The 23,613-nt window shown below is 35.5% G+C and overlaps 1 protein-coding gene across 1 annotated transcript; it reads left to right on the top strand.

The window, feature by feature from the left end:
• The first annotated feature begins 967 nt into the window (after nt 1–967).
• On the top strand, nt 968–18,006 carry LOC129759297 (cytochrome P450 4c3-like). Its single transcript, XM_055756706.1, has 5 exons — nt 968–1,214; nt 10,158–10,273; nt 10,354–10,633; nt 16,823–16,892; nt 16,959–18,006. Exons 1-5 carry the CDS (start codon nt 968–970, stop codon nt 17,881–17,883), a joined length of 1,638 nt encoding a protein of 545 aa, XP_055612681.1. The 3' UTR covers nt 17,884–18,006.
• The last annotated feature ends 5,607 nt before the right edge of the window (nt 18,007–23,613 follow it).

The raw sequence follows: 23,613 nt of genomic DNA, 5'->3' as shown, positions 1-23,613 counted from the left end.
GCACTGCACTGACCTGCTCAATCACCGAGATCTTCAGAGCAAAATTTGAATCGATCCCTTCCTTTCGATCCCTTTAACAAGCCGGTCGAATTTTCTAATCTCAGAAAACCTAGAAGATCTACACTAACTTAATCATTTCCGTCGTCGTCTTCTTTGAAGTCTATCGAGAGAAAAAAAAACCCAGCTAAATAACAATGACCACAACCCACGGTGGCTCATTCATTCAGTAACGACGATCGCGTCCGATGAATACCTGCCTGGCTGTCTGCCTACCTCAACCGATTTGTTGTTTTTTGAGGTTCTTTTGATACCAGTCTCTTCATTCGGTGGTCCAAACTTTTGGAGTTTTTTTGGAGCTTGCATTTGGGGAACGTCACGCGCCATGCGTTAGTTCCGATTTGAATCTTGACGCGCGCGCAACAAACAACGCAGAGTTCGGCTTGGACTTGGGAAAATTTTTGAGGCGTAGTGACAATAGGAAAAAGTTTTTATTTTATTTGGTTCTTATCTAAACGCCCTCAAAGCAGAAGAGCATTTTGTGAAGACGCTGCGCTTCGCTGAAGAAAGTGACAAGTTGTTGATTTAACGAAGGGGGTCTTGGGAGGGTCTCTGCTGTTTTTTAAGTGAGTTCAGTGTCGATTACGTTGTGTGGCCATCAATTTCCCAATCGTTACGCACCTAACTGATTGACGACGATTGAGAGCCCATCACTTGGAGATGACCGTTGTTGTTGTTTTAAAACGGTTGGTTTAATTAGTGAAGTGCTAATTAATAGGCAACTTTACTCTGGGAGTCTAAGTGTAGTCAGTGTTTGGGGAAATATTTTTGATCAGTGTTTTCCTGGAAAGTTAACGCAATTTCATAAGTGCTCTCACTCATAATGAATCCAGATTTGTTCTAGAGATTCGCGAAATCAAATTCAATTTGTTACAAAAACAAAATAACAAACAAAATTCAAAGAAGCAAAATGGAAGAAATTTGGTGGATCCCGTTCAGCAGTGCCAGTAGCAGTACCCTGCTTCCTCCGGCGGCAGCAATTTCCAAATACCTGAGCACATCGATTCCTACCCTTATCCTCGCAGTTTTTGCAACTATCGTCTATATTTATCGAAGGCGAAGAGCAAGACTTGTCTATCATATCAACAGGCTGCCCGGACCCTACATGGTTCCACTGGTCGGAAATGGACTCCACGCCTCGCTTGGTTCCAAGGATGGTGAGTGTTGTCGATTGTTGGTTCGCGAAGCATCTGTTGGCCTTAGGCGCAACAGAGTGATATCAAATGAAAACTAATTAGAAAAACAAAAAATGGCGAACTGTTTAAAAACTACTTTGAAGGGCGTGGTATGTATGAAACGTGAGGTCTCTTAAAAGTTGATCAGTTTCGTCTCTTGAAATGTTCAGTAAAATGCTCGTGCATGAAAAGAAAATTTGGAAAAAAAATTGAAGACATTTTTCTCTTATACATTAGAAACATTTTTTTCAAAATTCCCAAGAAGCCGTTTTTAACCTACCAAAGCTGTTCCTAAATTTTCTTTTCGGGGAAATTTGACATGTTATTTGAAGGCAATCTCCTGGTCGCAAATGTTATCCAATTTTTATGTTATTTAATTTATTCTATTTATCCTAATTTTTCAATTTTACAAATTGAAGTCTTAATAGATATGTTAGAAGTTTACTGCCGCTACCGGCAAGCCTGTCGCATATGCAAAATCAAGGAACCGAGAAAAACGGCTTTTAAGATTTTTATAAACTTTCGCGGATATCTCGGTTGAAACTTTGCCTTTTCTTTCTCTTTCATCACAGATATTAAGGTAATTGTTGTAGAATTTTGTCCAATGTTTTTTTGCTTTCGAAATTGTTGATGCAGAGAAGAAAATAATGAAGGGACATCATTGCGAGTATATTTAGCATGCGTATTAAATGTACCCGCAAAGCTGTCCCATATTTGGCTTTTCTTTTATCAGTTGATCATTTGATTCTCTCTATCTGCACTGTATTTTTCACTTTAGTGGTTGTTTTCTGATAAAAACAAGTTTGAAATGATGTTTATGACATATTCAGATAAAGATAACGTAAATTTCTAGTGAGAATTGAGTAGGTCTAAAATAAAATGAATAACAACGTTCCATGAATAAAAATAACCTGTACCTTCATCTTTTGTAAAAATTTTCGGTCGATTATCTTTCAGAAAGACTTTAAATACCTTCAAATTAAATTACTGCTGAATGCTGCAGAAACAGCAAAGCATCTTGGCTGCAAATATTTGATGAGAAATATCAATACAATATGACTTACGCGTGTACTACTAGGTAAGCGTATTTTAGTTCATAGATTTTATGAAAGTCCAAGCAGTAAGTAACAGCATGACAAAAACCTAAAAAATATGTCTTTGTAGCTGACCATTTTCCATCTTTCACAACGAAAAATTCAATAAGCATCATGCGAAATTTGAAAAAAAACAGTTTGGTGGAATTTACCCATTAGGCTAAACTAAGCTTGTAAAAATTATGGAAATTGTTATTTTTGACTTTACTGTACTGTTTATCTAGTGTAACTTTCGTAATTTTAATGAATGCTTATTTCGTCATACGCATTCTATGAATATTTGTAAAATTAACGTAAATTAGATGAGCAATTTTAAAGCATTCTGTAAAAGTAGACATATGGGACAGCTTTGACAGTATTTCATATGGGACAGACATGACTTGGTATTTTTTTTCTTATATGCTGAGAACAATTTTATGAAAGTTTTACGTCTAAATTGAAGAACTAACTGTATTTGAACGATTTGTGAGATAAACTGAAAAATGACGAAAATGCATATGGGACAGTCTTGCGAATAGCGGCAGTTTATCTGTGGTTGGTTCTGATTGGAAAAAGTCCAAAAAACAATAACAATAAGTTCCCAAATTCTGCGAAAATAAATAGTTCTATTGCTTGATGAGTATCCAAGGCATTGAAAAAATGAAAGTTCTCCTGTTTTATAAACAAGATAACATTTCTCGTTCCCAAATCCTTTCTAGAATGAGGGAGGGTTGTCGAATAAGCACAGAAACATTTTCTCCACCCAAATTTCCTCCCCTTCTAAAGTTGGTTTTTTCTTGAGACTTATTCTACAGATATATCTAATGTATGGGATTCGAGTCTTCTCTTCTTATCTCACTTAATGGAAAAAGGGAAGGGTCCCATATATTTAACACTAGAAAGACCGCACTAGTCAAAATGACTGGTTGGACACTTTGTTTGTTTAATATCTTTTTAATACTTTGCTTTAAAAATTCGCAAAAATACGACTTTTCCTGAATTTTGAATCTCTACAAAACTGTGTATTTTTTATATCACTAGCTCTTTTAAGGGGGGGGTAGGGTCTAACACTTTCAAAAAATCGATTTTTTTATTTTTTTATTTTCTTATTGTAAAACATTTCAAGAATGTTGTGTCAAATTTTCAAGTCAATCGAAGCAAAACTGTAGGAATTATAGGCCTTTATCTCCTCTTATCTAATACTGCAAGACTTGAAAAGCAGAAACTTCAAACGCGTTTTTCTCGAAAGCACATTTTTATAGTCCGTGGACATCGCCATTTGAAAACTACTTCACCGATTCTTTTCAAATTTGGAACATTGTTTCTACATACAAAATACCAAACCCCAACGTTTTTCTTTTTTTATTTTTTTTATTTGGGGAGATTTTACAGATAAAAAATGGCGGATTTTTTCGTGAAAAATCGTAGTTTTTACTTCAAACAGCCACAAAAATTTCATAAAAATTTTTTTTAGTTAAATAAAAACGTTGGGGTCTAGAAAAACATCTATTAAAAATATATTGCTCTCATTTTTTAACTTCAGATGATTCTGTGCTGAGATACAGGGTCCACCGCAAATCCTGTTTTCTAAAAGGCATCCTCGAAAATGCTCCGTCACCGGCTCATTTTTCAATATTTTTCCACGAAAAAATTACTAAATGTTCTTTTAACAATGCTTTGTATAATGCAAAAAATTTGAATACATTTGTTTGAACAATAGCTCTAAAAAAATCGTGAAAATGGTGTTTTTTTAAGCCGTTATACCCTACCCCCCCCCCCCCCCCCCCCTTAGTAAGCGAGAAAAATTTCGCCATGGACACTCGGACCGTGACCAGTCAAAATGACTGGTAAAATTCACAACCCTATAACTCCAACAAGATAATTTTTTTTTCGCTTGCTTTTGGTTTCATTTGCAATCATTTAATTCCTAAAATTCACTCGGTCCAAGGTAACTGTTTTCCAATTTCTTGGATGTTGATCAGATATTGTCAGATAAATATGCGATTACAAAACCTGTTTTTTCATACACTCAGAAAAATACTATTATGTATGCCATAAGATTCTCTTATGAAGTGGCGCCATAAGAAAAATTAATGAAATTCATAAGATTGTCTTATGACGCGAATGAATTCTGAAGATGAACGCCTACTTCAATGAGAGGTTGTTGCTTTTCATAAGAGATTCTTATGGAAACAGTAAATCACTTTCTAATAAGACAAATTCTCGATATTTCATGCTGAAAACATTCAATTTATTGTTTGCCAAATTCGTTTAAAATTAAATCCTTCATTGTCACCATCAGCAGCGCATCAACAGACGGCTCCATCAAAGTTTTTTTTTTTTGCCGCATCCTAATCTTGGACCTTTCGTTTTTTGCCGATCAGCTTGCTGAAAAGTAAACAAATAATGTATTTTAGTTTACTAATATATTCAACGTTCACACCAAAAACATCAAATCGAACTTACCATTCCGGAGATAACAATAACATTTAACATTGAAGGAAAACTATAATAACTATGAACTGGCGATTGCTTCGTACTGTTAGATGATGAAAAAAAAACTGATGCTATGAATGAATGTGTTCATCATTTTTTCACAATGCCGTTTCTTCTATTTTTCATAAGAACATCGTATGAAAATTGAAAGAATTTCATAAGACTTTTATGAAAAATTAGTTTGGACGCAAAAAAGTGGTTCATAAGATGTATCTTATGAAATTTATAATAAGATTTCCTCTGAGTGTAATAAATAAATAAATTTATTATTTCAAGATATAAATGAAATATTTCATTTCCAGGAATGAAAACATGGAACTTAAAATAAAAATCGTTTTTTAAATTATTATGTCTCAACATGAAAGACATGGTTTCGACTTGTAAAAATACTTTTTTTTAATTTGCAGAAAATCCAATATTTGAATAAAACGCTATGAATCCGTGCACCCATAGTGAAAAACCATGTATATAACACGAATTTATATTCAATTTGCCGGTCCTTCTAGTGTTAAAGAAACATTATGTATTCGGTCAAAATACACTCCCATATCAAGATGCCGAGATTTTAAAAAATTGTGGTGACCACCTCCCCATTTTCTATTTGTCCACTAAGATCAAGGAAAGCTTTTAAACATCCATTGAGTCTTTTTCCGTCTCCAAATATGCTCCTCTGCCAAATTTAGTTCCATTTGCTCGATCATTTCTCCAGCTTAGCAAAAAACTGTATAAGACTTACACTCAGAAAAATACTATTATGTATGCCATAAGATTCTCTTATAAACTGGCGCCATAAGAAAAATTAATGAAATTTATAAGATTATCTTATGACTGAAATGAACTTTCTGGATGAACACATCTTTTGAAAGAGGAAGTTTGGTTTTTCATAAGATAATCTTATGCTTTTGTCAAAACATTTGGAATTTCATAAGATTGTTTTCAAAAAGCAGGAAATGTCATGAAAATGGATTTTTTTTTCCGAGACATTGATAATTTGAGTCCCATTTCTTAAATTTAATCACTTTTTATTAATCTTTTTTCACAATGATGGCCACAGATGCAATTTTATTCCGGTTGAAATTGTCCAAAAAAACCTAATAAAAAAAGATTATTTGTTCGCTATCCTCGTAATGGGACATGAAATTCTCCCACAGAATCAGCAGACACGTCAGTTGTTGGCGGATGTACGGAAAAACCTTGGGAAAATCCGCTACTGGTTCCGGTCTTTGGGCCTTTCGGTTTTGTGCAGCCAGTAAGCTAAAGTGAAGAAAAAAAAATCGAAAATTCAAGGACTATGAAAATTTCCAAAATATTTTTAAAATTCACAAAAATTATAGAATTTGCTGAATAAACTTATCATTGAGAAGATCAATGTCACGATTACTTTAAATGTATTATTTTTTTCTGAATGGCTTCTGATGAAAAACAATTAAGTGCGTTTTTTTCCCGCCGCTTAGAATGAATGCATTCATTTTATTTTCACAAAGCAGTTTCTTCCGTTCTTCATAAGAACTTCTTATGAAAATGAAAGAAATTCATAAGACTCTTATGAAAAATGATTTTGGACACAAAAAAGAGGTTCATAAGACGTGTCTTATGAAATTCAGAATTGAATTTCTTCTGAGTGTAGTTCTTTTAGAAATAGGACAGTTACGAATGCGTGTATCTCAAAAACTATTCGTTTGATCAAAATACTTTCTAAGGAGAAAATGAAGATAATATAATGATAATTCATGAAAAAATTTGAAAAAAAAAATTTATCATTTTTGTAAGAAAAATCTCTACTTTATTCTTGGTACCTCCTATCGACCGGCGCACACTTTTTTCAGTCATGATATTGTTCAGTTTTTTTTTAACTTTTACTTCGTCCAATCTATATGCTAGGTGGCTGCATCCTACTCCTTCAAATTCTACTACTTTTTGGTCCAATACTTCTCTTTTAAAAGAAACTAAGGGCGATTCAGTGGATAAACCTGTTGCAAAATTAACAAAACTTGATTATTTTTGAGCCACTTAAAAGAAGTTTTTAATGGAATTTCTGCGAACAATATCTGACAAAAACGAAGTAAAACCATCAAAAGATTAATATTAAAGTATAATCAGCTAGTAAAGATCGTAGGTTGCGAAGGGTACATACAAGATTACTCTTTTAAGGCTTTTAAAAACAGCAAAAATCAATGTTTTTGTTTTGAAAATTGTTGTTTTTCCATAGGAGCAGAATCTTGGCAAATCATTATATTTTGTACAAAATAACCAGCAAATGAATACTTTAATATGCCTGAGACCTTACAACGAGCAGACATGTTATGGGATTCAAACTCTGGATTTTGTTTGATATAGGGTTTTTCACAAGTTTTGTCGTCCTTCAGAAATCACCTGGCTCATTGCCTTTGTACCAGCTTTACAGCTCATGAGCTCTGGAACTAGCAAAAATTTGTTGTTTGAGGTTAGGTTTGAATGACTCAAAATAAGGCAACAATGTCAGCTTATCAGAAGAAAAAAAACATTTCACATTTCACCGATCTACACTTAGTTTTTCGTTTATCCAAAATTAAAAATTCTGGTCTGATGTCTCAGACTTCCCTGATAACCCTGAACTGTAGTTGCCGATCAAGTGCTTCACTACAATGCTTGATTTGAACTTGGACATTTTCGACAGTGTTTTCATACTTTTCCACTACTCACACACACTAATTCTTTGAATAATCAACGATTTTGTCAGCTATCCATTTGATAACGACGGTTTTTAAGGAAATTGTGCACGATATTTTTTTTTCTTTTTCCCTTGCATAGTAAATATCTCAAAAACGCATACATTCAAAATTCTGTCTGTTGTGTTGTGAGCCTACTTGGTTGAATGATTCAACTGAATCAAAGCAATCGAAAGATTCCTTTTAAGTCAACCACGGTAAAATTCTGAAAGATTACTAGTAAATGAGCTATTTGCAAAAGAAAGTGATTTCTTAAAGAACTAAGCTTCAGGCACAGAGAACAGACAACGAGCCCCGAACAAAAATGTGTTGAAAACATGTGTGAGAATACCAACCTAAGTTTCAAACCAAGTTCGTAAGTGGACTAACATCCATTAGATGTCGCTACCAGTACACTTATTTTTGTATTTTTTCGACACGCTTAGAAATTAATACTCATCGCTTATATCAAAGTAGACCAGTGCAATATATGACATAACACATCTTTTTGTGTTAAAAATTAAAAAAAAACATCATGATTTAAAAAAATGCAAATCATATTTCAATCAAAGTTGATTTAATCGCTGTCATATGCCACATATTGAATTGAAAGTTGAACTCCAAGTTTGAAAGGATGGGCTGGAATTTTTCTATCAGTAAACTTTTCTAGAACAGAAAATGTGAACATAAATGTTATAATTGTAAATTATGGGTCGATATTCCGGTTGATGTTACCTGAAATCGATACATTAGGGCTTGTAACTCATGATTAATAATAAATTTATTCATTTCTACTGATTACTAATCCTGAATTACAAGTGCTCATGTATCGATCTCAGGTAACATCAACCAGAATATCGACCCAAAATTTACAATTATAACTTTTATGTTTACATTTTCAGTTCTAGAAAAGTTTACTGTAGTAAAATTCCAGCCCATACTTTCAAACTTGGAATTCAACTTTCAATTCAATATGGGGCATATGCTGGGGCATATGACAGCGATTTAAATGTCATTGAAATATGATTTGCATTTTTTAAATCATGATGTTTTTATAATTTATCACACTAAAAGTTGTGTAACTCTCATATATTGCACTGGCCTCCTTTGAGGTAAGCGATGAGTACTAATTTCTAAGCGTGTTGAAAAAATGAAAAAAATATTAGGTGTACTGGTAGCGACATCTTATGGATGTTAGTCCACTTACGAATTTGGTTTGAAACTTAGGTTGATATTCTCACACACGTTTTGAGCTCCAGCCCGAACTCTGTTCTCTGTGCTTTAGGAGCCCGCTCCCCCCTTTTTGTTTCGCCAACGGAAGGTGGAAAGAGCTTCAAACCATCGTGGGAAAACTTTGTTCACTTAAATACCCTCGAATTCTAAATTTTATTTCCCTCGCTTGATCAGTTATCGAGTTTTGCAAAAAATTGTATGGCCTCTTCCCCTCTTTATATCCTCCCAATCAGAGTAGGGAGTTTCAAACAATTATAGAACATTTTCCCATATTCAAATATACCCCCCCCCCCCCCCTCCCCAAGCCTATTTTGTTCCATTTTCTCGAATAGTTATCGAATACGAAATAAAAATTGTGTTGAAGCCTCCTTCCCTCTTTCTTTCTCCACACTGGAAAAAAGAGAGGTCTTCAATATGCATTGAAACATTTCTCGTATCCAAACAACCACGCGTGCCAAATCTTGTTCCATTTGCTTCTTTTAAAAGTATAAAAAATTTGTAAGAGAAACCCTCTCCTCCATTCCTATCTCCCCATTGGAAAAAGGAGGGGTGCCAAACATTCATAGAAATATTTCTCGTACCAAAAAACTCTCCCATGCCGAATTAGGTAGTATTTGATTGATCGGTTCTCAAGTTATGTAAAACATTTATCTATTGCTTGGGAGACCCCCTCCCCCTTCCAGTGAGAGGTAAGGATTTCAAATTACTATATGAACCTTACCCGGCCTCAGAAGCTTCCACCTGCCAAGTTTCACGTAAATCGGTGCAGTAGTTTTCGAGTCTATAGGGAACAGACAGACAGACAGAAATTCTTTTTTGTATATTCAGTGAGCGAAATAAGAATAATACCACTATGACTTTGTCTTGTAAAAATATGAATTATTGAAAATCATCAATAGGTTTGAAAGAAATTTTCCTCCAGCGCTAAGGAATTTGACATTTGAGTTATAATAATTTGTTAAACTGCTTAATTCCTTCATAAACACTAAGTGAAAAGATAAAACTTAGATTCTTTTACGCCCCTTTGGCTCCAAACGCCTCCAATATAATTTAAAATTGAAAGTTTTGCTTACATGTAACAAATTTCGCCTTAAAATTTCTATGTACTGATATTTTAGTTCAAATCAACTTTTATTTTAATTCCACACTTAATTGTAAAGGTAATATCCCGCTTTTGATTGTCCTATCATAAACGATCAATTGAAAGATGCCATTTTTGCCATAACTTTAATTTCGTCAATAGGCAATCAATCGTTGGTTACCATTTTAACCCAATGCAAATCCCACATAACTGATCACTTTAATAAAATTAAAAAAAAAATTAAACCGCTGCGAATGGTGTTCAAACATTTTTTGTGATATTCGCATTTAGCGAGGCTTTGTCGATGTGTATTTTCTATGTATGTGACGCATCCTTTCCGTTTTTTTTTCTGCAGATTTTCTCGATCGGGTCGTTGCCGCCCAAAAGATGTATGGCCGCCACATCGGAATGAGCCGCGCCTGGAATGGTCCCAATCCATATGTGATGATCTCTAAAGCCAGTGCTGTGGAGGTGAGTAGAAGCGTTGAGCTGGAAGTATTTCCGGAAGGTTACTTCTTATCTCTAACGAAAACTAAACAATCATCACACAGCCCATCCTGAGCAATCCCCGGCTGGTGGAGAAGAGTACCGATTACGACTTTATGAAACCGTGGCTCGGAAATGGATTGCTTACTTCGCCCGGTAAAATTTGGCATCCGCGACGGAAGGCACTGACCCCGGCGTTCCATTTCAAGATTTTGTCCAACTATGTGCATATCTTCCACAACAACGGACTGCAGCTGGCGGAAAAAATGGCCGAACATGCGGAACAGCAGCAGGATTTCGATCTGGTCCCACTGGCAACGCTCTGTGCAATGGACATTTTCTGTGGTAAGAAGTTTAGCTAATTTGACTAGCGATACAAGTAAGTTAGAGACAAGTGCGGCATGAGTAAGAAATATGATATACAACGAACTACAAGCTATTAAGTTTAAAATTAATTTAAATTTAGTGCAGATTTTAACACATAAAAACTAAGAATCAGACAAACAAGAATAAAATTACTTCTAAATTTTCCTAGATTACTGATGTCAGAGACATAAAAATGAAACAGAAAACAAATTTGGTTCCAAACCAGTTTCCAGAAATTCAAGTCGTCACATAAAATTGCTCATCTCAGTCTGAAGTCTGCAAAAACAGCAGAATAAAAAAAAATGCGATCTGCAAAAATCAGCATAAGAGTCAATATCCAGAAAGCAAAACCGATGATAATGTGAAATTGGCAAACAGCTTTCAAAATATTCACGATTCGGGCAAAGGAGGTGAACGACCCTACAAGGTCAAAATGTATTATGAACTCTTTATTACCCAAAGTTGAAAAACAGGGGAAAAGTAGACGTGTTCTTTGATTGGATTTACTTCTAAATTATAATGCTTAAAAGATTGGTATAAAAAAGAAACAGCATTTTTGGTGATTTTAAGCGTCCTGAACTAGATTTTTTTACGTACTTAAAAAATCCTTTTATGTATGCCATAAGATTCTCCTATGAAGTGGCGCCATAAGAAAAAACAATTTTCATAACATTGTCTTATGGTGGATTGAACTCAAAGGATGATCACCGGTTTCAACGAAGTTTTGTTGCTTTTCATATGATATTCTTATGGGAATTGGAAATGTCGCATAAAATCAAAATAATTCAAAATTATTTTTTACTTCCTTTTATTTTCTGCTTAATTTGTTTGAAATAACATCATGGCGATAAACAGCTGCGTTTAAACATCTGATTCAATAACACAGTTTTTTTACGTCTCGGACCTTTGACTTTGCTTTTTTTTTTTGTCGATAACCAAGCTGAAAAGTTAATAAAACATGAAATACACCTTTTAAGTTGACAAACATTTTCAACAAAAAATTGATTTCAACTCAAACTTACCATTTGTAAGTCAAGTCAAGTCATATTGCAATGTTTAAGAAAAACAGTACTTCACAACTGGTGAGTGCTTCTTTTTTTTTGTTTTTTTTTTGTTTCGATTATAGTCGTTTTACCATCTCTTTATGGCATTCGAGACTTTATCAACGTTGCAGTTGGCGGATCGTTATTGAAAAACTTATCCGGTACAACTGTGTTCGATGTTTACTCTCGGGCTCGAACTCACGGACATCGGCTCAGGAGACAACAGACTTGCCAACTGATCTATATCACAAGCCCAGGTGAGTGCTTCTGACGACAATGAAATAAATTACTATGTTTCATGTGTTCATTATTCTTTCACAATGCTGTTTCTTTTAACTTCCATAAGATACGAATTGACCACATTTTAACCGTTTCAAACATCGTTAAATATATCTGTTGATTATTCTATTAAAGTCTTCCATTTATATAACAACATTCTTAAAGACTGTAGAACGTTCCCAAGTAACCAAAAGCCACATAATCTATAGTAATGTACGTTGAAAGATCATATTTGGCTGAATAAGAGGAACTCAAGAGAAATGAAAACCAATGATCGTAAGTGCTTGATTTGTATTTCTGAACAAACATGAAAGGGTTCAAATCTTCAAACAAGCGAATATCTCAAGTAAGTATGAATTTATCAAGAGAAGATATTTGCCTAGAACAGATTTGATAGATTCCAGAATAAAAAGAAAAAAAAAGTAAACGCTTATTTTCCTTTTTCGTTTTTATTGAAAGTTTTATGCAAAGGCTTATATCCTTTTTTCAGCTTCGGCTATGGAAATTGTTATCTTATTTTAATCGCCGCTGGGATATATTCTTATTTAATTTTTGGCATTTCGGCGAGTTGTGAAAATTCAAGGTAGAATATTTAGAAAGAAATTTCTAATTCTTTCTAAATATTCTACCTTGAATTTTCACAACTCGCCGAAATGCCAAAAATTAAATAAGAATATATCCCAGCGGCGATTAAAATAAGATAACAGAATCACTTGGCTAAAGAAGGGGGGAAATGGGATAACAAAAATTACAACACAATTCACCACGATGCATTTGGCAAAAAAGTAAGGCATCGGATGGATAATATGCGAAAACAAAAGTAGCAACCATCCGATGTACCTAAAAAAGTAGCACGCATCGATAGAATTGGCTTAGCAATAGAACAGCACATGTGAGCGCTGCTTGGGTGATTTTTTGCCCGGTGTTTCAATGTGGGTAGGAATGCGATGGGTTTCTTCATCGCTTCCTATCAACATTGAAACGGCGCGCGGCAAAGAATCACGCAAGTAGTTCAAAAGCTGTTCACACAACAAAAGCCCTGCTCACATTTTCAACAACTATTCAATTTCTTCTACCCAAAGCGCTCTAGCTTTAATCTTTCCACCTATAATACTTTCATGTTCTTTCTAAATATTCTACCTTGAATTTTCACAACTCGCCGAAATGCCAAAAATTAAATAAGCTATGGAAATTGAAATTATGGATTAGAACTCTAATTTTCAACTGAATAGAATGTTTTTCAGCCATCGAGCAGGGCTCACTAACCTTTTAAGGGACTTTAGGGTTTTATGGTACTTTTGGTTACTTGGGTATTGACTCATCCCAAGTAATCAAAAGTTTCACGAAGCAGTGTTTCAAGGCTGTATAGCATTCTACTAAGCTTAAAATTTAAGTTTTTACCGATTCTTTTAAATTTCATAGTCAGAAGTAGAAGGCTATTCAGCCTATGCATGAGATTATGTATTTTGATGTATTTTTTTTCAACTTTTAATGAATTTGATACTTAATGGAAAAATTTTGTATTTTGTAAAATTTGAACCTGGACCCGTCAGAAGAATGCTGAATACGTTAACTTTGAGCCATAGCCGGTGCTAGATTTGTTCTTCTTCAAAACATCAAGTTGAATTATATTATCTCTTTCATTGAAAATTGGATTTCGTGCAATGTTTTGCAGTCGCAGTTATCCTTACAAAGGCTGACCGAAAAGCGATTAGCGTTACACTGATTTGACAGGTCGCACAAATGTACGAATTTGCACAAATGACGCAGAATGAATGCACAGTCCATTCTAGTGCGCTGTGATTATATTAAACCATTTCATAGTAGGCAGCGCAATGAAAAATGTATTTCAACATTTGCATTTCACAAAACGAAGCATCAAACAGTTTCATTCCGGATCTGACAACAGTGAATGTGAGTTTCTAAAAGTTTGATAAAGATTTTATTTAAAAACTTTTACTGACTTTTAAAGAACGTATAAACCAGATCGTATAAAAAATCAATAATAAAGATAGTAGAATGTTATGAACATCAAACGAAGGATTTATACGACATTCTGAACTCGAAAGCAAGAGGTCAAGTAAAAACTTGAGTAGCTAAAAGACAAATTATATTGTCAAGACGATATGCTTCATATCCTGGAGGAGCTGCTGTAAGTGCTAGCCCCCTATGGAGAAGAGTAAACTGAAGAATCGAAATCTATTTTTTTCCCAGAAATTTTCCACCTTGTGGGATTCTTCCCTATTTCTGAATCTCAAGATAAAGGTTGTTATATACAATTGTAATGTGTAAACGTAATTTAATAAATTGATGATACGAATTTGTCTCTTAATTTAGACATATTCAATTGATTTTTGTGGCGATTTGAAAGTCAAGTCAAGTCAAGATTTTGTCAAAATGAAAACTCCTATTGGAAATGCAGAAACTCAACTTTTTGTACATTAATTAAAATCACGTAAATGTTTTTATTCACCCATGTAAGTAACTTAAAAAGTAATACTGCAAGCCCCTAGACAAAGTTTAGGTTTTAAAAGAGACTTTAAGAGTCTTACAAAACACAGAGATGGAAAAAAATTCATACAATAATCTCAATTAAAAATATTCATAATAATTCAAGTAGAAGTTCCAATTCAGTCTCTAGAGGAACCAAAAAGTTCATAAACAGTTCCTCATGGAACCAAAAAATTCGTAGAAAGTTCATTAAATAGCACAATTATCACAAAAAGACTTTTAACTGTTTATAAGCTCCTAAAACGTACTTAAATGTTTTATACTTTTTTAGACCTTCCATGTTCGCCCAAAGTTCGATAAAAAGCACTCTAGGGATACTCTTCCGAGTACCTTTTTTTCAGCTAAGCTAGCCATGTGAAATTCAAAAGTTCAAAATAAAGTAAATATGTAACATTTAGTTACTTGGGATGGTTCTATTAATGTCAAGAATCCATATTTGCTTTGCACCATTTATAAAAAAAAATGATTTCTCGTATGTCAGGTAAGAGTTGCATTCAAGAATCTAAACTGGAACTACAGAGTGACAAAAAAGTCCGTTCACACTTTTTTGGGGTTGCCTGTAGCCTACACGTTGCATCTCTCTGGTGCCATCTATATCTCAAATGAAAGGGCTAACTTTGCTGCCCAAAGTGGCAGAGTTTCGTTTCTGTGCAGTTTGTTTACATTGAGTTGTGAGCCATGGCAGAGTGCTCGGTTGGCGCGCAGATGACGAGATTATTTTTTCGGACGAGAAGCTGTTCGTTTTGGAGCAAACAGTCAATCGCCAAAATGATCGAGTTAGGAGTGTGAATCTCCAGCAAGCTCCTGCGGACAGGCTGAACGTTTCCCGGTTCCAAAATAAGACGTCAGTCTTGCTTCCAGCATGATGGCGTCTCATTCCACATCGCAAAGGTTGTTCAGGCGTGGTGTGAGGAAAACTTGACCGATTCCATTTCGAAGAATCAATGACCTCCGTCATCTCTGGATCTGAATCCTCTGGATTATTTCGTGTGGGGATACATGATGTCGAAGCTGAACGACTATAAAATACAAATTTGGAGCAATTCAAGCGAGTTATCATGAAAATCTGGGACAAGATACCGATGGAGCACGTGTGCGCCGCTTGCGACGACTTTCCGAGACTTCTGAAGCTGGTTCGACCAGAGAAAGGTGGTGTAATTCCGAGATATCGTCTGTAAAATAGTTAAAATAGTTGATGAGCGATCGTTATACATATCAATGTTCTGTTAATTTGATAAACAAATAAAAAAGGATGATAAAAAATTTATTTATTCTACTCGTACTACAAGACATAATTTTTCCAGAAATTTCTGAAAATTTTCATTTGGTTATTCTTAAAAATGGCGCCTAAACGATTAAAAATGTTTGATAAGAAACTCTTAAAGAAAAAACCGTTTTTAATAATTCAAGGTTAAATAAGCGTGGTTTATTTTAACGACAAATTTTTAAAGTTCAAGTAAACTACAAAAAAATGATGATAGCATGCAAAAAGTGTTGTATTTGAATATTATTAACAATTATTGGATCGAAATATTTGAAAAATCAGAACGTTTTCTTTACTTAATACTCGTTTAAGCTACAGCTAACCGAAATAAATTGTCATGAAAAATAAACGGTGTCTCTAGGAGAAAACTTTATTTTTCGAAAATTAGCTTTGCTAACTTGATTTGTCTTACCTTTTATTTTTTTTTTGTTTCGATTATAGTGTATGGCAATATCATAATCGTACAGGAAAACTTCCTGGCTACAACTTTGTCCAAGACATCAAGTGATAAAAATTGAGAGAGAAAGAGTTGTAATGTTGCAATCAGAGTGATTATTATTTCGATTGAAAAATCTAATAAAACTTCTCATCACTGATTGTACCAAGTCCAGAAACAGTGTCCTAACGACTAAGTATTGCTTGTAGACTGTTTGAATGTCCAAGAAACAAACCTTTCTGGCGGTTCTAGCTTGAGGTTCACGAATATCTACGGATACTTGCTTTCTCACCATCTTATCGGATTCAATCGCGCCCTAAAAAGAATAAGTAAATAATAAAACTCTATGTTCCGACGGGTTTTGCAGGGAATTGAATCCTTTTTAACTTAAAAGAAGACGGAAAAATTTTCAAGCAGAGCAATAGCGATGCATTTGATTGTGTTTCCAAAAAAAAACTGCATTTCATCAGATTTATTCGAGTTGATATTTTTGTGGCAAAAGATATAGAGATATGAACATATAGAGATTTATACACATTTCCAATTTTGAATGATTCTGCTAAACCTTGTCTTAAAGCTAACTTTTTATGTAGGTAATTCGACGCCTTATTCAATCTATTTAATTTTTCTTACAGAAACTTCCATGGGTATTCCGATAAACGCCCTGAAGAATGCTGATTCGGAATACGTGGTAGCTCACAAACAGTAAGTTCAAGTATTTTAAATGATTAACTATCGATCAAATTATGAAATTTGTCCTCTTTCTTTCAGAATAGGAAAAATCATTCGCAACCGGCTGCAAAAGTTCTGGCTGCAGCCAGATTTCATCTTTAAACGCACCGAGCAATACCAACAACACCAGGAGTGTCTCCGGGTGTTGCACGGATTCTCCGATCGGGTCATCCGGGAACGCAAGGCTGAAGTGTTGAAACGCCGTCAGGAACAGGCAAAGCTGGACTCGAACAACAATCAGAAATCCTCAATTTTGGAAGATGATGATTTCGGCAAGAAGCGACAACTTGCTTTCCTGGATTTGTTGATTGAGGGATCGTTCGATGGAAATGGACTCAGTGATGTGGACATCCGAGAGGAAGTTGATACTTTTGTCATTGGTGGACACGATACGACAGCCCACGCTATTTCCTGGACTCTGTTTCTATTGGGTTCGGATCAGGAAATTCAGGATCGAGTGTTCAACGAAATCGATCAGATCATGGGAGGTGATCGAGACAGACTACCCACTATGCAGGAATTAAACGAAATGAAATACCTAGAACTCTGCATCAAGGAAACGCTACGATTGTATCCCAGCATCCCTTTGATTGCCCGACGGTTACCGGAAGACGTTCAAATCCAGGACTACACGATACCTAAAAATACAAACGTCATGATCGTAGTATATCATCTACACCGGGATCCAACGGTGTTTTCGAATCCAGAGAAATTCAATCCGGATAATTTCCTGCCAGAAAACTGCAACGGACGACATCCATATGCCTACATTCCATTTAGTGCTGGAGCACGAAACTGTATCGGACAGAAGTTCGCAATCCTAGAGGAGAAAACTGTCCTTTCCAGTATCCTACGGAAAGTTCGCATTGAGGCCGTCGACCGAAGGGAAGATATCAAGCTACTGGGAGATCTGGTTCTGAGACCACGAGATGGACTGAAGATTCGTGTCACCCGGAGAGATTAGCCTATGTTTATACTCGTTAGATTTAAGTTCCTCTAATCAGGGTCGAATTCCTAGAATTTATTACTGAGTTGAGAAGTCCTTTTAAAAAATTTAAAAAATGGAACACCTCAATCATTCGTAAATTTCCGACACTAGGAACGGCTAACAGGTTTTTGAAAAGTAGATTAATCTGAAAAATCGCTCTAGGTCCATGGAATCGATCCTGAAACATTTAAAGAAATGAAACCAAGGAGTGTTAGCTTTAAAAGCAACCTTTAAACCGTATAGGTATGTAAGTCATCTTTTCATTTATATTGTCGAAGGATGTAATCATCAATCAGTTTTAGGTAAAAAATCAAAGATGAAACAATAAAAAAAAAATCATTATTTTGCTTTAAGCCGAAAGTTTTTCTAAGGAGTCCACTCAGTTTCACCATTTATCAGTTACTACTCAATGGAATCACATATTTACACCATTCTATCAATCATCATCAAGAACATTATTTTCCATTGCAGAAATGTAGATTAACAAAATTTTAAAAATTTTAATTTCGGAAAGCGGAAAATTCATGAGAAATAAACGATGTTGAAGTTTCGGTTGGTCATGAACAAAAAAGTTATATTTAAGGTTGTTAGTGAAGTATGAAAATTAGATGATGAGGGATGAATGACTCCATAGATGTTACAATCCCAATGTTTGTAATGAATTCAAGTCATATTCAAATTCATTCTATCCTATCTTGAAACTAAAGAAAAACATCATTACAAGCATATTTAATATCTAACTTGAGAACTTGGCTTGTAGATCAAGGAAAGAGGACATCAAATGTTGATTCAACAAATAAATCATGCTATTTTGTCTGATAGAATGCAAGTTGCAGTTACCATATTAAGAGATTTTCCATGTAAATATATTTGAAAACAAAACTTTCATTGCTTTTAGCCACCAGAAGCCTACAAAAAAATTTGAATTCAGGTTAAGTATTAATTTCTTAAAGTCTAATTTTCATAAACGCTTGGATCTAAGATAAATAATAAAATACAGGAAAGTCAAGATAGAGAAAAATGTAACCAAGGTTTCAATCAGTTTGGGTCCAAATTTTTGGTGGAAGTTTGTTTTTCTTTTTAAAACAATGAAAACCAGGAAAAACAATAACGAAAAATAGATTCCAATCATAAATCTTTGAGTTCTCTTTCGTTTAAAAATGATTGAAAATAGTAGAATTTTGAAATATATTTTTTGAAACCACGGTTCACCTAAAACGCGACTGACAGACACAACAACAAATGTTTAATTCTTTCAACAATACATTTCTCACAACGCTTATTTAAAAAGACTTCTCGATTAAAAATTCAGTCTTCTTCATATGTTCTATGTTGATTTCCTTTTAAGCTTTTGTGGCGCCTGGCATTCTAGAATTTCACACTAAAAATATATTGACTCCATGTCTCATCGAACCGACCTGATGATATATGAAGTGACATAAAGCCATGATCCCTTGCTCAGCAAAGGCAATACCCTTAAACGATCGGATGTTATTAATTAAGGAACAGGTAATGATTTTCCTAGTACATAACCTCTTACTTCGTTCTTCAGTCCTCGTTTTCGACTTAAGAAACACTTTCATCACCAAATCACAAGTTGTAGTGATTTCTCAACCTACTGGGTTAGTAACTAAACCGTAAGTTAAATGTTTAACTCAATCTCAGTTTTGTCTTAAGCAAACTTAAGAACTTAACTGACAACTTTGCAATCAACTGGTAACGTTGCCTTATCTCGATCTAAATCCTCGACACACAAACTTGTCTCAACATTACCGAAGTCCAAAGGTGGCAACTAAGCATTCAATCAGACAGCTGGACGGGACAACAGGACCAAATTTATAAACTAGTAACTTTGCCTGAACTAGACCAAAGTTCTCAGCTGGACCTAAGTCCTATACCGACAGCTTTGCCTGATCTGGACATAAGTCTTCAACTGGTCTAAATGCTTACATTGGTAACTGGCAACTCAATTAGATCTTATTCCCAACTGGGCCGAAATCCTCAACTGGCAGCTTTGCCTGAACTGGTCCGAAGTCCTACACTGGAAACTTTGCCTAAACTGGACAGAAGTCCTCAACTGGAAACTTTACCTGAACTGGACTGAAATCCTTAACTGACAACTTTGCCTGATCTGGGCCGAAGTTCTCAACAGGCAACTTTGCCTAAACTGGACTGAAGTTCTCAACTGACAACTATGCTTTAACTAGACCGAAGTCCTACACTGGCAACTTTGCCTAACACTGGAAACTTTGCCTGAACTGAACCAAAGTCTTACTGGCAACTTTGGTGAAACTAGACCGAAGCCCTAAACTGACAACTTTGCCTGAACTGGATCGAATTCCTAAACTGGCAATTCTGCCTGAACTGGACCAGAGTCCAACACTGAAGACTTTTTCTGAGCTGGATTGAAATCCTAAACTAAACAGAAGTCCAGGTCAAGTGGCAACTTTGCCTAAACTGGACCGAAGTCTTCAAGAGGCAACTTTACCTGAACTGGTCTGAAGTCCTACACTGGCAACTTTGCCTAAACTGGACAGAAGTCCTCAACTGACAACTTTGCCTGAACTAGACCGAAGTCCTAAATTAGCAACTTTGCCTAAACTGGACCGAAGTCCTCGTCTATCAACTTTGCCTGAACTGGAACGAAGTTTTAAACTGGTAACTTTGCCTAAACTGGACAGAAGTCTTCAACTGATAACTTTGTCTGAACTGGACCGAAGTCCTTAATTGACAACTTTGCCTAAACTGGGCCGAAGTCCTACACTGGGAACTTTGCTTGAACTGGTCTGAAGTCCTAAATTGGCAACTTTGCCTGAACTGGACCGGAGTCCTACATTGGAGACTTTTTCTGAACTGGAACGAAGTCCTCAACTGGCAACGTGGCTTTCACTGGGCCGAAATCTTCAACTGGCAACTTTGCTTGAACTGGACCGAAGTCCTACACTGGCAACTTTGCCTAAACTGGACCGAAGTCCTAAATTGGCAACTTTGCCTTAACTGGTCTGAAGTCCTACACTGGCAACTTTGCCTAAACTGGACCGAAGTCCTACACTCCCAACTTTGCCTGAACTGGAACAAAGTCCTAAGCTGGTAACTTTGCCTAAACTGGACAGAAGTCCTCAACTGACAAATTGGCCTGAACTGGACCGAAGTCCTAAATTGGCAACTTTGCCTAAACTGGACCAAAGTCCTCGACTGGCAACTTTGTCTAAACTGGACCGAAGTCCTACACTCCCAACTTTTTCTAAACTGGAACGAAGTCCTAAACTGGCAACTTTCCCTGAACTGAACCGGAGTCCTACACTGGAGACTTTTTCTGAACTGGAGCGAAGTCCTCAACTGGCAACATTGCTTAAACTGGACCGAAGTCCTACACTGCCAACTTTGCCTGAACTGGAACGAAGTCCTAAGCTGGTAACTTTGCCTAAACTGGACAGAAGTCCTCAACTGACAACTTTGCTTGAACTGGACCGAAGTCTAATTTGGCAACTTTGCCTGAACTGGACCGAATTCCTCAACTGGCAACATTGCATAAACTGGACCGAAGTCCTACACTTCCATCTTTGCCTGAACTGGAAAGAAGTCCTAAGCTGGTAACTTTGCCTGAACTGGACTGAAGTCCTAAGCCGGCTACTTTTCCTAAACTGGGTCGAAGTCCTCAACAGACAACTTTTTGTCTAAACTGAACCAAAGTCTTACTGGCAACTTTGGTTAAACTAGACCGAAGCCCTAAACTGGCAACTTTGCCTGAACTGGGACGAAGTCCTACACTGGCAACTTTGCTTAAACTGGATCGAAATCTTCAACTGGCAACTTTGCCTGAACTGGACCAAAGTCCTCAACTGGTAACGTGAATGGTGAATGAGAATAAAATCACCTCGACCAGGAATCGAACTCGAGTCTTCTGATTTCCTCTCCGACACATTACCAATAGGCCAAATCGTCAGATGAAACAAGTCAAGTTGTAGCTCTATAAGCCAGCTAACTTCATCGATTTTGTTTCGCTGCTAGATTTTACGGCAAAAAAAGCTTATCGTGCCCCGATTAATGGTTCTTATACTGCCCCAGGGGGGAGTTCTCATTATGTTCCTATACTAACCGATTTTTAGCTCTCGACAAAAAAAATTTAAAATGCATTGTAAATGTTTTTATCTACTTTTTCAAGTTTTAGCCAGCGAGGAAATAGACACACAACTTAGCTACTTTCTTCCTATGGTCTCTCCGTCTATCATTTCAAATCTATAATAGGGGAGATAAGAGCATAAAGAGCACCCGGAGCATAATAGGCATTCTACTTTTCTACGAAAGTACGTATTTTCGTAAATAAATTTTAATGAGGATTAGTCCCGTACTTCCTATTGTATTAATTTTTCAGCAAAAAAAAATCACCTTATCATTTCTACAGAAATATTTTAGACCAACCAACTCGGTTCTCAAGTGACGAAAATATTATAATTTTTGAGCACTGGAAAATAAGCTTTTAAGATCGTTAAATAATACTAATCTTTAATGTACGCACTGCAACATGATGAACACATTGTTGCTAAGTTTTCACCATCAATAAATGTTTGGTTTTTCACTATAATCAATTTTAAAACACGTTTTTACTTTAACTTGTTGAGTCGGGGCGAGCAGAGCACAATTATTCGGGGCACGATGAGCGTTTTCTGCCGTAGCATCTAGCAGCGAATTCAACTCGATGTGGTCAACTGAATGATAGAGCTACAGCGTTCCTAGTTTACATCTGACGATTTTGCCTATTGGTTAGATGTCGGAGAGATAATCAGTAGGCTCGAGTTCGATTCCTGTTCGAGGAGATTTTTTTTTTCATTTAACATTCATGACAGATTATTTTGATTTTTGCATTTCATGACTAGTAACACCTTGGCGGGTGATGCAAAGCACCAAAAACATAATGTATGAGTGCGTGTGAATTGCTTGTATTTTACAAAAAGTGACTGATTTTCAGCTTTCGGAAAAAAATTAAAATGCATTTTTAAACGTTTTTATCTACCTTTTCAAGTATAATCCAGTTAGTAAATAGATATTTTTGTATTGTATATGTAATTGTTCACTGTTGTCACAATGTTTTTACGTATTATTTAATCATTTATAAATTACACGTCTCAAGATTTGGTTTATTATTGTTTAAACCCCCACTAAAATAATTAAAATGTAAAATAGATTGGGCAACAATGTATGCAACTTGGTTTTCTTGAGTACGGATGGGTTCAAGATTTCACGAGACGAGAAAAACACATTTGGGGCCAAAAAAAATCTAGCGTAGGAGAAAAAATTATGAAAAAAAGAAATTGTTTTTAGTAGGTATAAAATCCGTGCAAAGCTGATTTGATTGGCCAGAATGGCAATTTTGATTTCGGATAAACACGGATGAGCAATATACGGTTAGCAAGATCTTAACGAATCAAGAAAAAGTAGCTATGGAGTCAAGAAAATCTAACGTGGGAGAAAACAGTCAGGGATTGATTAAGCTGTGTTATTTCGAAGAAAAAGGGCAGAAATGTTCAGCTATTGTTTTTGCTACAATTTTCTTCGGAATGTTATGACTTCTTCATTCCATAACATAGTAACTTTTTCTTTTCTCGTCAAGATCTTTCAAACCATATATTATTCATCCGTGAACGTTCGAAAACCAAATTGCTCATTCTTTTTTACCTAGATAGCAAGATGAACGCTCGTGAAAAC

Source organism: Uranotaenia lowii, chromosome 1 (genome assembly GCF_029784155.1).
Source record: "Uranotaenia lowii strain MFRU-FL chromosome 1, ASM2978415v1, whole genome shotgun sequence".
Classification (NCBI taxonomy): Eukaryota; Metazoa; Arthropoda; class Insecta; order Diptera; family Culicidae; genus Uranotaenia; species Uranotaenia lowii.
Note: the sequence above shows the minus strand (reverse complement) of the source record. Positions and strands in the feature narration are given on the sequence as shown.

Coding starts and splice junctions, on each gene's coding strand:
- LOC129759297 (XM_055756706.1), top strand. CDS start 968: ATGGAAGAAATTTGGTGGATCCCGTTCAGCAGTGCCAGTAGCAGTACC. Junction 10,274..10,353: donor CTAAAGCCAGTGCTGTGGAG/GTGAGTAGAAGC, acceptor ATCATCACACAG/CCCATCCTGAGCAATCCCCG. Junction 16,893..16,958: donor TACGTGGTAGCTCACAAACA/GTAAGTTCAAGT, acceptor TCTTTCTTTCAG/AATAGGAAAAATCATTCGCA.